The 13439-nt window shown below is 55.4% G+C and overlaps 1 protein-coding gene across 1 annotated transcript in view; it reads left to right on the top strand.

The window, feature by feature from the left end:
- The window catches only part of DARS1 (aspartyl-tRNA synthetase 1), a 70010-nt gene that overhangs the window by 21882 nt on the left and 34689 nt on the right, over positions 1–13439 (top strand). The window contains exons 4-6 of the mRNA XM_066575159.1: positions 8841–8943; positions 9586–9666; positions 11364–11423. Coding sequence (XP_066431256.1) covers positions 8841–8943; positions 9586–9666; positions 11364–11423 — 244 coding nt within the window. The remainder of the gene's footprint in view (positions 1–8840; positions 8944–9585; positions 9667–11363; positions 11424–13439) is intronic.

The raw sequence follows: 13439 nt of genomic DNA, 5'->3' as shown, positions 1-13439 counted from the left end.
GTTAAAAGTTGTAAAGCAGTGGTTTCCAGTAGATGCAGGGAGAGATCAGGGGCTCCGGCTGTTACTCCTGGCAGCGGCACTGACGTCCTGAGCACCGTGATGCCAGGAGTCTGGGAATGTTCTGCTACAGCGGTCGCCTGGTGATGCCCTCCATCACAGCAGTCGCCAGGACGCAGCGCTGGGCATTATTTTAATTGCAGTGGGGTCGTCCTGTGACCGGAGAGCCGCCGCTCCAGAGCAGGAAGCACAGGATCCCGGAGCCGGGCAGCCCGTCTCCATAAAGACTGATGTATCCCAAAACGATGCCTCGCAAGAAGGAGCACATGAGCCAGGAGGGGCGCTCCTTAAAGCTTTCCCCGACCCACTTCCTGGACTGAGGGCAGCGGCCTGGCTCTTAGTCCTTCTCTATATCGGTGCCACCTAGGAGGTCCCACACGGCTCGCATCTCTATAGAAGTCGCTCCAAGAGCCAATCAGAGTCTCATCATCTGGGCAATGGCTTCATTCTTGGTAAGAGCTGGATGTCCGCTGGTGCGGGAGAACTTCATGCCCGCGGCAGTGTGCTTCCATCTGGGCATCATGCGAGCTGTGACTGGGTGCCTGCCTCCTGAAGGACCATGCCCCGGTCTCCTGGTTCTGATGGCCTCCCGCAGTGTCCGCAGTAATTGTGGGACCCTCTGCTGCAAAATCCATCAAGACTCCTCCGTGCCGGTCCCAAAAGACTGTGGGCATGACCTGCTGAGGGCTGGGCACGTGCCTTCTTTGGAGGTGATTCTGGATGCTTCCATTGCATGGACCGGACTTCAGTCCCCGGATCGTAGTGATGGGCCAGCTTTCATCCTGTGTGCCCAGTCTGGTCTCCATGATGCATCGTCAAAAGAGCCGGGGAGCATTCGATTGGTTCCGGCTTCTGGAAAGGTGTGAGCAGCCGTGGACCAGCGAGCCGCTACCAGATGCATATGAAGATGGGCTTGGGTGATTTTTTTCCACGGACCCCACACTTAACTTGACGTTTTGGACTAGGCGGCCCCACTTGCTGGATTGTGTGCGCGTTGATAGCAGAGTGCCGTCGCCCCGGAATTGGAGCCGTTTCCACCAAAGTTCAACCACATTTGGATTGAGGATGCCAGTTCTTGACTACATCATCAGTTTTTTCATTTCACTCCACGTAGAATCTTTTAAAAGTTTTTGAATACATTATACTCTATGTTGCCACTAATTTTGCCCCCCCCCCAGCAGTTCGGTGCGCTCAGGTGATGTGTATCATCAGGTATAAAGGAGAGGATCCCACATGAGACCCCAGAACAGAAACCACCAGGTGTAGAGCTGACAACGGGGTCTGGTGGGGGGATGTCACCAGGTGTAGAGCTGACAACGGGGTCTGGTGGGGGGATGTCACCAGGTGTAGAGCTGACAACGGGGTCTGGTGGGGGGATGTCACCAGGTGTAGAGCTGACAACGGGGTCTGGTGGGGGGATGTGACAAGGTGTAGAGCTGACAACGGGGTCTGGTGGTGGGATGTCACCAGGTGTAGAGCTGACAACGGGGTCTGGTGGAGGGATGTCACCAGGTGTAGAGCTGACAACGGGGTCTGGTGGTGGGATGTCACCAGGTGTAGAGCTGACAACGGGGTCTGGTGGAGGGATGTCACCAGGTGTAGAGCTGACAACAGGGTATGGTGGTGGGATGTCACCAGGTGTAGAGCTGACAACGGGGTCTGGTGGGGGGGATGTTACCAGGTGTAGCGCTGACAACGGGGTCTGGTGGGGGGATGTCACCAGATGTAGAGCTGACAACAGGGTCTGGTGAGGGGATGTCACAAGGTGTAGAGCTGACAACGGGGTCTGGTGGGGGGGATGTTACCAGGTGTAGCGCTGACAATGGGGTCTGGTGGGGGGGATGTTACCACGTGTAGAGCTGACAATGGGGTCTGGTGGGGGGATGTCACCAGGTGTAGAACTGACAACGGGGTCTGGTGGGGGGATGTCACCACGTGTAGAACTGACAACGGGGTCTGGTGGGGGGATGTCACCACGTGTAGAACTGACAACGGGGTCTGGTGGGGGGATGTCACCACGTGTAGAGCTGACAACGGCGTCTGATGGGGGGATGTCACCAGGTGTAGAGCTGACAACGGGGTCTGATGGGGGGATGTCACCAGGTGTAGAGCTGACAACGGGGTCTGGTGGGGGGATGTCACCAGGTGTAGAACTGACAACGGGGTCTGGTGGGGGGATGTCACCACGTGTAGAACTGACAACGGGGTCTGGTGGGGGGATGTCACCACGTGTAGAACTGACAACGGGGTCTGGTGGGGGGATGTCACCACGTGTAGAGCTGACAACGGCGTCTGATGGGGGGATGTCACCACGTGTAGAGCTGACAACAGGGTCTGGTGGGGGGGATGTCACCAGGTGTAGAGCTGCCAACGGGGTCTGGTGGGGGGGATGTTACCAGTTGTAGAGCTGGTGGGGGGGATGTTACCAGGTGTAGCGCTGACAATGGGGTGTGGTGAGGGGATGTCACCAGGTGTAGAGCTGACAATGGGGTGTGGTGGTGGGATGTCACCAGGTGTAGAGCTGACAATGGGGTGTGGTGAGGGGATGTCACCAGGTGTAGCGCTGACAATGGGGTGTGGTCGGATAGACCAGGACCATTGGTTATAGTGAAGTCACCCCCAACACCAATGGGTATATAGACCTCCCGGACAATGTGGCATCACCTCCCCTGTGGTAATACTCTGTACAGCTTCATGTCTCCACCAACATGACGAGTACCATGTCATGCGGCACGAAGTGTGTGGGAGCAGAAACTTCTGCAAACCTCATTGGCTGCCCAAAGTCCGGATATCAATCCCATTTAGCGTGACAAACTAGAAAGCCGTATCCAGGGCGGTAAGTCCCTGCACACATCTATGGGATCTGGTGGAAGCGGCCGCGGAGGGGGACTGCAGTCATGGAGGCCAAAACCGGGGGGGAAAAATGGCAATAAAATCCACTGCCCTCCCCTTCTAGATGCCGCAGTACTTCTGTCATAGTGAGGGGTAGCATGAAGTAATAGCTTGTCCCGCGGGGAGCTCAACCGGCGATCTGGGGAGTCACGTTATGATATTTTAAGGCAGCGAGGGAAGAAAGAAAGTGAAGGCGCAGAGCGCACTGTTGTCCTGATGGGTGGGCAGCAGCTGGCATGAGTTGGGTGGGCTCTACTGGTACTTAGACTTGTAGCCACCCAACTTTCCCAAAATGAGAGATTTCTATGCAATGTGCAAAATTTCAGTTTTAGAAGAAGCGGGCAAACCCTGATCCGGCGGTCGCAGACGCTCCTGACGGTTCGTAGCCCCGGGGGCGTCACAGTAAAGGCGCGCTGCTCTTGGTGGGCTCCTGTTCGGTTTTCTTCCATTTCCTTCAGTTTTTATGTTTTTAGCCCGAGGAGGAGGAAGGGCCTTTAGTAGATGTTTAGCCTCCCGCTGCTCCTCCTACACCACTAGGGGGCAGTCACGTCTGCAGTGTTAGTCGTCTTCCACTTCCGTCATGCGTGAGCACGGGGTTCAGCAGCAGGACCGGATGCAGCTCCGTCAGATTGGCGCAGCTGCAGTTTAGTTGACTTTCCCTAAGGCCTCACGTCCACGGGGAAAATCCGGCCCGTTACGGATTCTCCATGGAGAATCCGCAGCGGGTCCCTCCTGCCCCGCGGACATAAGGGCTGAAAATAAGAATTACTCACCTCTCTGGACGTTCTGGATCTTCCCTTCTTCGCGGCCTGATCTTCTTTCTCCGGCCCGGCGGATGTGCTCGGCGCGCCGGGCACATCCGCCGGGCCAAAGAAAGACGTTTCCGCGAAGGAAGGAAGACCTGCATCGCCCGGAGCAGGTGAGTTTAATTTAGCTGCGCTGTCTGAATGCAGCCATAACCTGAAACTGAGCAACCCTCTTACGGCTCCCTCTAGTGGTGACTGCAGGCGGACCGTTAGCTCTGTGGGTGTATCCTATGGCCGCTTCTCTTAGCCCCCCACTTGCGTGCTTGGCTCGCCTCCTAGGCCTCACGCACTGGTTTATACCTTGTTATTGCGGTTCTTCAATGGGGTAATGCCCAATATTCCAGTGCTTTCTGCTGTGTTCCTGTGTGTTTAAGCACAGTCCGCTGATGGGTGCGCTCAGCGCTGTAGAAGGTGGTACAATACGTGGTGGTAAAACACTGCAGTTTTGAACGCGGCGTTCAGCGATCGCATGCGTGAGAGCGGCCTTGGAGAACCAGCGCACACCCAGGCTTCCCATCCACAACCCCACTGGAGGCTGCCTGAGCAGTAAGGTCCCTCGTGTCTCATCCAGGGGGCTGGCATCCCTTGCCGATACGCTCAGAGCGCTGCTTGTCCTGAACTTGGCCTCTGGCCTGACTACCACCTGCCCTGACCTCCCGCCATCAGCTCTGCCTGTTCTAGTGACCGACCCACCGGGGCCGGCTGTCACTGGCTTGGGGCTTCCCTGCAGCGAAGACAAGATCCCTCATGAACGGCTTAATGGGTGAAAAGCAGAGCAAATAACGAACGTCTACCAACAGAAGAAGTGGTACGTTGGCACACCTTCCCAGTGAGGCGATGGGATGAGATGCGACTTCTCTTTTATTTAGTGAGTTAAATCCGGCAGTAGGATCCCAATACTGTCCTGAATAAGTCTGCCCTTGTGCCAGCGCCTCCCGCCTTTTCACTAGAGAGTTGCGCCAGTCTACCAGTTCTTTCACCTGGCTGGCAGCACCTCCACCACTCCTCTTTAAAGGTTCCGGGACTCCAGCTTTTGCCACCCTTGGGTTTTGCTTCCCCCTTTTTCTTTCGTCTTCACCTGCGACTGACTGATGTGACGGCCACTTATGGAGATGAGTGGGATGTCCGTCCTGGCGTCTGCTCGTATATGGTACGCAGCGTCCTGGCAGGCTGGATGGGGAGATCCATCTACGACTTCTCAGAATCCCTCCGATGTGGCTTCATTGTATGTAAACCGGTGAATGAAGACGGTTCTGTCCACACATGGCGGCCTTCACAAGGAAGAACCGAACGTCTGCTGTCCATGATCAGTGGTGAGGACCTTCAGGCTGGACCGCCATCCTCCTGCCTGGTCTTCCCCTCTGTAACATTCTGGTGTCGGAGGAAGCTGATGAACCCCCCTCCGTATGACGGATGTGTCGGGGAGATTGTCTCCGTCTTCAGGGCGCTCATTAATTTTCTGACTAATGATCTACCTGACACTGTACATGACAAAGGGGTCAGTGAAAGTGGAGAGCCAGCCGCCCCGAGGGCATGGGTAGAGGCGAGAACACCCGGCATTCATCCCTTCAGTGACTGACATCCTCCTATGGCTACTAATCAGCGCGGACCACCCTCCTGTGTGCCCCCCTGGGTACCGCAGCTCTCAGCCCTATGTCAGAATGGCTCCTTTATGTTAAGGACGGCACAGCAAATTACTGAGGCCGCTTTGATCAGTGTGTGGGCGCTGCATCTCCAGTCCTACCAATTAGCTTGACGAGTTTTTTGGCTGTGTTAATTTCCTGCAAAAAAGGCTGAAGGCGTAAAGATCGGGCGAGTCCTGCCGGCTGCAGATGAGGAATGTGTTAGTTTGGGCTTGTAGTGGGCGCCGGGCTCCTCCTGTAACCCCGAGTCGTAGTGTCTTATTAAAGGACCCCCGAACTCTTCATACTCTGTAGCTGCTGACGCTCGGCTCTTACTGGATGGGCCGTGGGCTCTCTGATGACCTTGACCGAACCTACTGGAGACCCCATAGTATTCTCTGTTGACTGACCCTTCTCTAACTGGAATGTGCCTATGTGGTAGGAGTTCTTTTTTCCCACAGCACATCCGCTGCCTTGGGTCATATTTGACTCGCCTTTACTTTATTTCCAATATTGAGTCACTTTGTCGCTCATGTCGCCTGCGCCTCAAAAACACCTCCAGAATCTGCCATATTCTTTCTGTGGAATGCATTCCCATCCCGACTGCTGCAACGCTACGGATCCGTCTGCCGCTCAACTCACCCCTCTGCAATCCATCCTGAATACAGCAGCCGCCCACAGCCCACGATGCTTCCCACCCTGTACTGCCTCCCGCCACTGTGCCGGCCCACGGCCCCCGATGCCTCCCGCCCTGTACTGCCTCCCGTCCTGTGCCGGTCCACGGCCCCCCGATGCCTCCCGCCCTGTACTGCCTCCCGTCACTGTGCCGATCCGCGGCCCCCGATGCCTCCCGTCCTGTGTCGGCCTCCCGCCACTGTGCCGGCCCGTGGCCCACCCGATGCCTCCCGCCACTGTGCCCCCCCCCCCCCCCGTGCCAGCCCACGTGTCGTCCCCCCCCCCTTCCCCGATGCCTTCCGCCCTGTAATGCCCCCTCAATGCCTCCCGCCACTGTGCCGGCCCACGCCCCCTGATGCCTCCCGTCCTGTACTGCCCCCACCCCCGATGCCTCCCGCAACTGTGCCGGCCCGCCCTGTGCCAGCCCACGTGTCCCCCCCCTCCCCTGATGCCTCCCGCCACTGTGCCGGCCCACGCCCCCCCCCCCCCCCCCCCCGATGCTTCCCGCCCTGTGCCGACCCACGCCCCCCCCCATGCCTCCTGCCCTGTACTGCCCCCCCCCGATGCCTCCTGCCACTGTGCCAGCCCACGCCCCCCTAATGCTTCCCGCCCTGTGCCGACCCACGCCCCCCCTCCCCCAATGCCTCCCGCCCTGTGCCAGCCCACGTGTCCCCCCCCCCTCCCCCCCCCCCCCCCCACACACACACACACACACCAGTTTAGACTGGTGTTTTACGTCCCTGCACGTAACGGTATTAATACGTGGCCTGGCATGTTTGTGCATGAAGCTGTATGGTATAGCTGACGCTGGGCGGTAGGTGCTGCTGCTGCGGTTTCTCTGCATGTGGCGTCCCAAGCTCTGCCGCACCTCACACAGTATAGCCGCCTGATATCAAGCCAGGACCGAGCCGCTGGGAGGAAAAGCCAGACCAGAGCGTCTCCTGCGATCCCTCACCGAACACGTCTATCTTCTACCCCGATGCTTTTGGCATCTAAAGTTTTACATTTTTTAGATTTGTTTTTGTCCTTTAATTTCTGTGTTTTATGTTTCTGAGTTTTTTTTGTCCCTTTTTGTTTCCAACCATCACAATCCCGCTCAGCGCCGGCCCGGACCTTAGTTACTGAACGCTTCGGCCACCCCTTCGCCTGCCTTTTTAGAAGCGGGGTTTCCCAGGGTTGAAATCCAATGATCTCCTCTGTGTCATTGGGGGACATCTTGGACCATGGAGTATAGCTGCTGCCACTGATGGTCGCCATGAGGGATATCGTTCAGGTCACAGATCAGACTCTTCCTACAGTGTCCCATCTGGTGGAACGCTCTACTCTCCCTCTGGGCGGACACTCTTCAAGACCTTCGTGACAGGAAGATAGTCACTAACTAAAACTTTGTTTTGATGCTGTAGGTTTGGGACTCAGGGCGGTCCTTGGGTCATTAAGGCATCCGCCAAGGTATTCTCTCCGGATCTTCTCAGATAGCCCAAGCATGGAAGTCTATATGCAGAGCTTTCCTGGAGACGGCCGGACTCTTAGCTCACACATTGGTGGCTTCAGTAACAGCACACCGTACCGTGGCTTAAATACTAGATACTTCCTCTAAGGAGTCCTAACGGGTCTTCCCTTGGTTGGCTCAAGCCTTTTTGGAGACTACTGGTGATAAGTTCTCTCTCTCCATATCACAGACCTACAAGAGCATTGCAAAGCAAGAGAACCCACTTTCATTTTTTTTTGCCGCTCCAGCTCCCGAAACTCGGACAGCGTGAAAGCCACACAGGAACAGAAGCGAAGGCCCTCCGTTAAAACAAGACCGTTCTGGGGTCTCTGTTCTCGGGCCTCCAAGGCTTCTCCCAGTAAATATTCTACTTAACGAACATTCAGGCGTGGAGTCACTAAGATGTGTCATTGCCTCCATGGAGTTTCTGTCCTCCATAGACATCCTTGATGTCGATCTTCATGTATCCATCTGTCCAGCACATCGGCGAAGTCTTTCAGGCACCTCACCAAAGGTTGGGTCACCAGACATCGGGCTGGCCAATCTCTATGGCCGAGTCTCAGGACCCCTCAGTGTGAGCAGTGGACGCTCCACTAACTCCATGGATAGCATTCTAGTTGTTGTACGTTCTTTGCGTCTCAACTTTTGAAGAAGGTCAAGATGGAAGGCGTTCGGTGATTCTCATTGCCCCATGGCGTGGTGTTTGAAGCCGCGATGCATATGGGGGACCTGTCATTCAAACCATGATGAAGGCCAGGAAGCCCTCCTCCTCCTCCTCCTCCTCTCAGATTTGTCCCCTAACATTTCTTTCGCTGGTGTGAACAGCATGGTTTCCATCCTCTATTCATCTCCACCCCTCCGTGCCATTCTCTGACCCTCCTTGAGACCTTCTTACGGTCTTCAGCATGAGACGAGAAAGAGATTTTATGGCAAGTACAGAAATCTTGTTTTTGGGGGTTCCTCTGGTAAAACTCTAGGAATGGCTGCTGTGGCCCCCGGGGCTCCGGCTGTCGGGTTGTGCTTGAGTAGCTTTGTGTGTTAGCAGCCTTCTGATAACATTGGTAACTGGCATGTTATGTTGAAGGTATATATATAACTTTTGGAAGGGCGAATGTACCATAGAAGCAGAACGGGCATCTGCTTCGGGCCCTGGACAAGAGGGGCCACAGCTGTGGTTAGCAGAGGAGGAGGAAGCAGAGGATGATTGGAAATGTATACAAATGACCTCGTCAGAGGAAGACCCCTTTACGTCCTCCGACCCTCCGTCTGAATGTTGTCCTTGTCTTGTGTCTTCTTCAGTATCACCAAGGAAAGCATCATCGATGTGGAAGGGATCGTGCGGAAGGTGGAGCAGAAGATCGAGAGCTGCAGCCAGCAGGAGGTGGAGCTTCACATCGAGAGGGTAAGTGACCTCCCCGATACATTGTATCTGTCTGCACCCAATGCCGTTCTGGGAAGCCCTCCGCTGTGAGACCCCGCTACACTGTGCAGATACTACAGATATAGGTGTGGAGCGCCGGCCGCGTGTGACTGAGAACGGTGGGACTCAGCATGGAGCGTGCAGAGGGATTGCCACCACGGATGTAACGCATGCAGGTTTGGAGGGAATATCCGCCTCGTCCTTGGATCTCTATGGGGGTTTCAGCCTCTGAATTTAGACAAGGCTGACAGCAAGCAGAGATCTTGAAAACAGAAGTTATAACAAAATGTTTGATACTACAGCCGATGCACTAATAGTCCAATCGGTGGTCCTGTGACGGATTTCCCACTCGGTAGTCCTGGCGGCGCGACGAGTCTTCAGGCTTCATCAGTTCTGCTGACGAGCTGCTAACGGCAAAACCTTCTGTGTGAACAGCCTTGTTAGTGTGGAGGATGGTAGGATATGCCCAGTGCTGGGTAATGCCCGCGCTGTGTACCATCCGCTCAGCCCGCCTGTTTGCCGCCACGCTTGCGGTTGTAGTTGCTGCTCTGCAGTTTCACGCAGCCGGCCGTTTGCAGATATCTGTCCCACTTCTGCTGAAGTTCTTTCTGTCCTGACTTTCAGATCTCCGTGATCAGCGCCGCCGAGCCCCGCCTACCGCTGCAGCTGGAAGATGCGATGCGCCCTGACGGCGAAGGGGAAGAGGTGAGATGCTCTGCAGGATCAGAAGGGTATCTTCACCCGCGGCGCACACCTTGTGTGATACATCTCACAGGGCGGCCAAGAGGACGACCCTTCAGGATCTCATCCCCCCTGCAGAAGACAATCTGGAGGTCGACCTGCAGTGGGGATTTGTGGGCGACGCTCACGGCGAACCCACTCCAGAACCGTGGAGAGCCTGCATGTAGTACCAGGCGCTGCGGCCCCAGATGCATGGCAGGACAGCCGGCCCTTCTGGACATCGTAGTGTAAATTGACCTGCGGTTTGGATTTTTTAATGATTCCATGCTGTGAATTTCATGTAAAGGGTGAACAACACGATCCGCAGCAGATATCTAACGTGTGAACGTGGCTGAAGAGATGGAAGCCTCCGCTGTAGTCGCCGACCACCTGGCTGCCATGCGCTTCGCTGTCTCTATAGCTCTCATTGAAGTGAGTGGGAGCGATGACCAGAGTGCAGCACCGCGCTGCCTCCGTACCCGGGGGGCTACGTGAACAGCCTTGTAACATGCGCCGCACAGTTTCCTTCGCTCCAATGAAAGCTGTGCGTACAGCGATGGGCCGGAGCGCCAGTCCGTTTCCGATGGAGGGTTGACTATTCCCATGTCGGGAACGCCCCTGTAAGTGATCAGGAGTGGTCCTGAAGGCCTCGAGGACGGCGCCATCAGTGACATCCAATGGCAGCGGAGTGTGATGGCATTCTAGTGGGCTGCAGGTCAGCGTTAGACCCTCCACGCACCGATAGAAGGATGCCATGTGGCACGTTAGGCACCAGGAGGCGGGCATGGTCAGCAGTCGTTATGTGCCACGCTCTATAGTGAGGCTCCTGACGCTGCGGGCGCCTTCTCCCACCAGTCATTGATCCGCTTCGGCTATGAAGCCTTATTTATACTAATTGGGACTATTAGAGGGTCTCTGAACGCTCTCACGACCCTGAAGGGCTTATATACCTGCAGCTCTAAAGTCTGAAGGGCCTTTTACATCAGACCAATGCTGTCCAGACGTAATGACTGACGAACAGTCGTAGTGCTGATCGTTAGTCCCGTAGTCCTTGTTCAGGAGTACTGCAGTGTATTATCAGAGCATCGCGGGGTTAAATCCCTTACGGGAACATAAAAAATGTACAGAAAATAGTTCTGTGGTCACGGCGAGAAGGCAGGGATGCAGTGCAGGTCAGCAGGACTGCAGTGTATTATCAGTGTGGTCAGAACAACCCGTACAGTAAGCACTACCGCAAACACCCAGCCAAAAGACAACCCACTAAGGGGGTGATCCCCAAAATAGAACCACTAAAAGCTAGCCCCCCGGAGCTCCGGCGATGGAAGAATGAACTCATGGGACTTGGAATGCAGCCAATGCCTGATTTCTAGATTCCCAACATCTCATGTAAAAGCTGCGGGGATGAGGGCTGTGTAGCGGGCACAGCGGTCAGTGTACCCGCTGCCGGGCCCTTACAGCATGCTCGTACCTGATCTCATCTGCAGCCTGCTGGTCTCACGGTGTTGTGGGACTACAACTCCCAGCAAGCACTGACCGCTGATGGGAGCGGCACTCTTACATTTAGCATCTCTTCTCCACTCGCCGTTTACCACGCTCTAGCCAGCGCCCCCTGGAGGACGCTGCGAGTGGACTCAGCCCCTCACTATTCCGTTACTCTGCTGTTTTGTGTTTTTTTCCTTTAGGAAGGAAGAGCGACTGTAAACCAGGACACGCGGCTGGACAACAGAGTCATTGATTTAAGGGTAAGGATCGTGGCGCTCGCCCTCGTCGTATCGCAGTCTCACAGGTGCTTACTACCGCCACCATTCATGGGGAATCGCGGGTGGCGCTGGCGGTTTATAAGGCTGCAGTGACACGGCCGCTGCTCATCGCTGCAATCCCAGTACCCAGGGACGCTGCATCTCAACACCTAATCCTGAGATAAGCCACTGCCAGAGCAGCCAGGCAGCAGCTTACCTCCCTACACACGTGAACCTTTAGGCAAGCCAGGCGTCCATGGGTATGGGGTAGCCGGGGGAAACGGGCGAACGATTTGTCCGCCGACACTTGTTGAAGGTTGTGAGCATCTTAAGGCACCGGAGGGGCAAACCCCGAGCTGCAGGCAAGGGTGGAGACTCCTTACAACACAAGGAACATCAGGTCAACTAGGGCCACCCTTGTAAAGGAACATCCTGGAGAGACCCGGCACACTGGGGGAGACTTGCTGAGCTGAATGAGTTCTGACTAATGGCCCCTCTACCCGGGACGGCACTCGGGTAGGCGACTACACAGGCGCTGGCGCTCACACAGGCAGAGTTCGTCGTTGCTCTGTGCTTGACCCTCTATGTGAAGCGGGGAGCGTTAAAACGGAACGAGAAGCCAGTGACAGTCAGCGATAACGAGCTGCACGCGAATAGTCAGCGATAACGAGCTGCACGCGAATAGTCAGCGATAACGAACTGCACGCGAATAATCAGCGATAACGGACTGCACGCGAATAGTCAGCGATAACGGACTGCACGCGAATAGTCAGCGATAACGGACAGCACGCGAATAGTCAGCGATAACAAGCTGCACGCGAATAGTCAGCGATAACGGACTGCACGCGAATAGTCAGCGATAACGGACTGCACGCGAATAGTCAGCGATAACGGACTGCAAGCAAATAATCAGCGATAACGGACTGCACGCGAATAGTCAGCGATAACGGACTGCACGCGAATAGTCAGCGATAACGGACTGCACGCGAATAGTCAGCGATAACGGACTGCACGCGAATAGTCAGCGATAACGGACTGCACGCGAATAGTCAGCGATAACGGACTGCACGCGAATAGTCAGCGATAACGAACTGCACGCGAATAATCAGCGATAATGAGCTGCACGCGAATAGTCAGCGATAACGAACTGCACGCGAATAATCAGCGATAATGAGCTGCACGCGAATAGTCAGCGATAATGAGCTGCACGCGAATAGTCAGCGATAATGAGCTGCACGCGAATAGTCAGCGATAATGAGCTGCACGCGAATAGTCAGCGATAACGGACTGCACGCGAATAGTCAGCGATAACGGACTGCACGCGAATAGTCAGCGATAACGGACTACACGCGAATAGTCAGCGATAACGAGCTGCACGCGAATAGTCAGCGATAACGGACTGCAGGCGAATAGTCAGCGATAACGAGCTGCACGCGAATAGTCAGCGATAACGAGCTGCACGCGAATAGTCAGCGATAACGAACTGCACGCGAATAGTCAGCGATAACGAACTGCACGCGAATAATCAGCGATAACGAGCTGCACGCGAATAATCAGCGATAACGAACTGCACGCGAATAGTCAGCGATAACGAACTGCACGCGAATAGTCAGCGATAACGAACTGCACGCGAATAGTCAGCGATAACGAACTGCACGCGAATAGTCAGCGATAACGAACTGCACGCGAATAATCAGCGATAATGAGCTGCACGCGAATAATCAGCGATAACGAGCTGCACGCGAATAGTCAGCGATAACGAGCTGCACGCGAATAGTCAGCGATAACGAGCTGCACGCGAATAGTCAGCGATAACGGACTGCACGCGAATAGTCAGCGATAACGGACTGCACGCGAATAGTCAGCGATAACGGACTGCACACGAATAGTCAGCGATAACGGACTGCACGCGAATAGTCAGCGATAACGGACTGCACGCGAATAGTCAGCGATAACGAACTGCACGCGAATAGTCAGCGATAACGAACTGCACGCGAATAGTCAGCGATAACGGACTGC

This window comes from Eleutherodactylus coqui, chromosome 8 (genome assembly GCF_035609145.1).
Source record: "Eleutherodactylus coqui strain aEleCoq1 chromosome 8, aEleCoq1.hap1, whole genome shotgun sequence".
NCBI classification, from domain to species: Eukaryota; Metazoa; Chordata; class Amphibia; order Anura; family Eleutherodactylidae; genus Eleutherodactylus; species Eleutherodactylus coqui.
The sequence above is the reverse complement of the archived record's forward strand: the minus strand, read 5'-3'. Positions and strand labels throughout refer to the sequence as shown.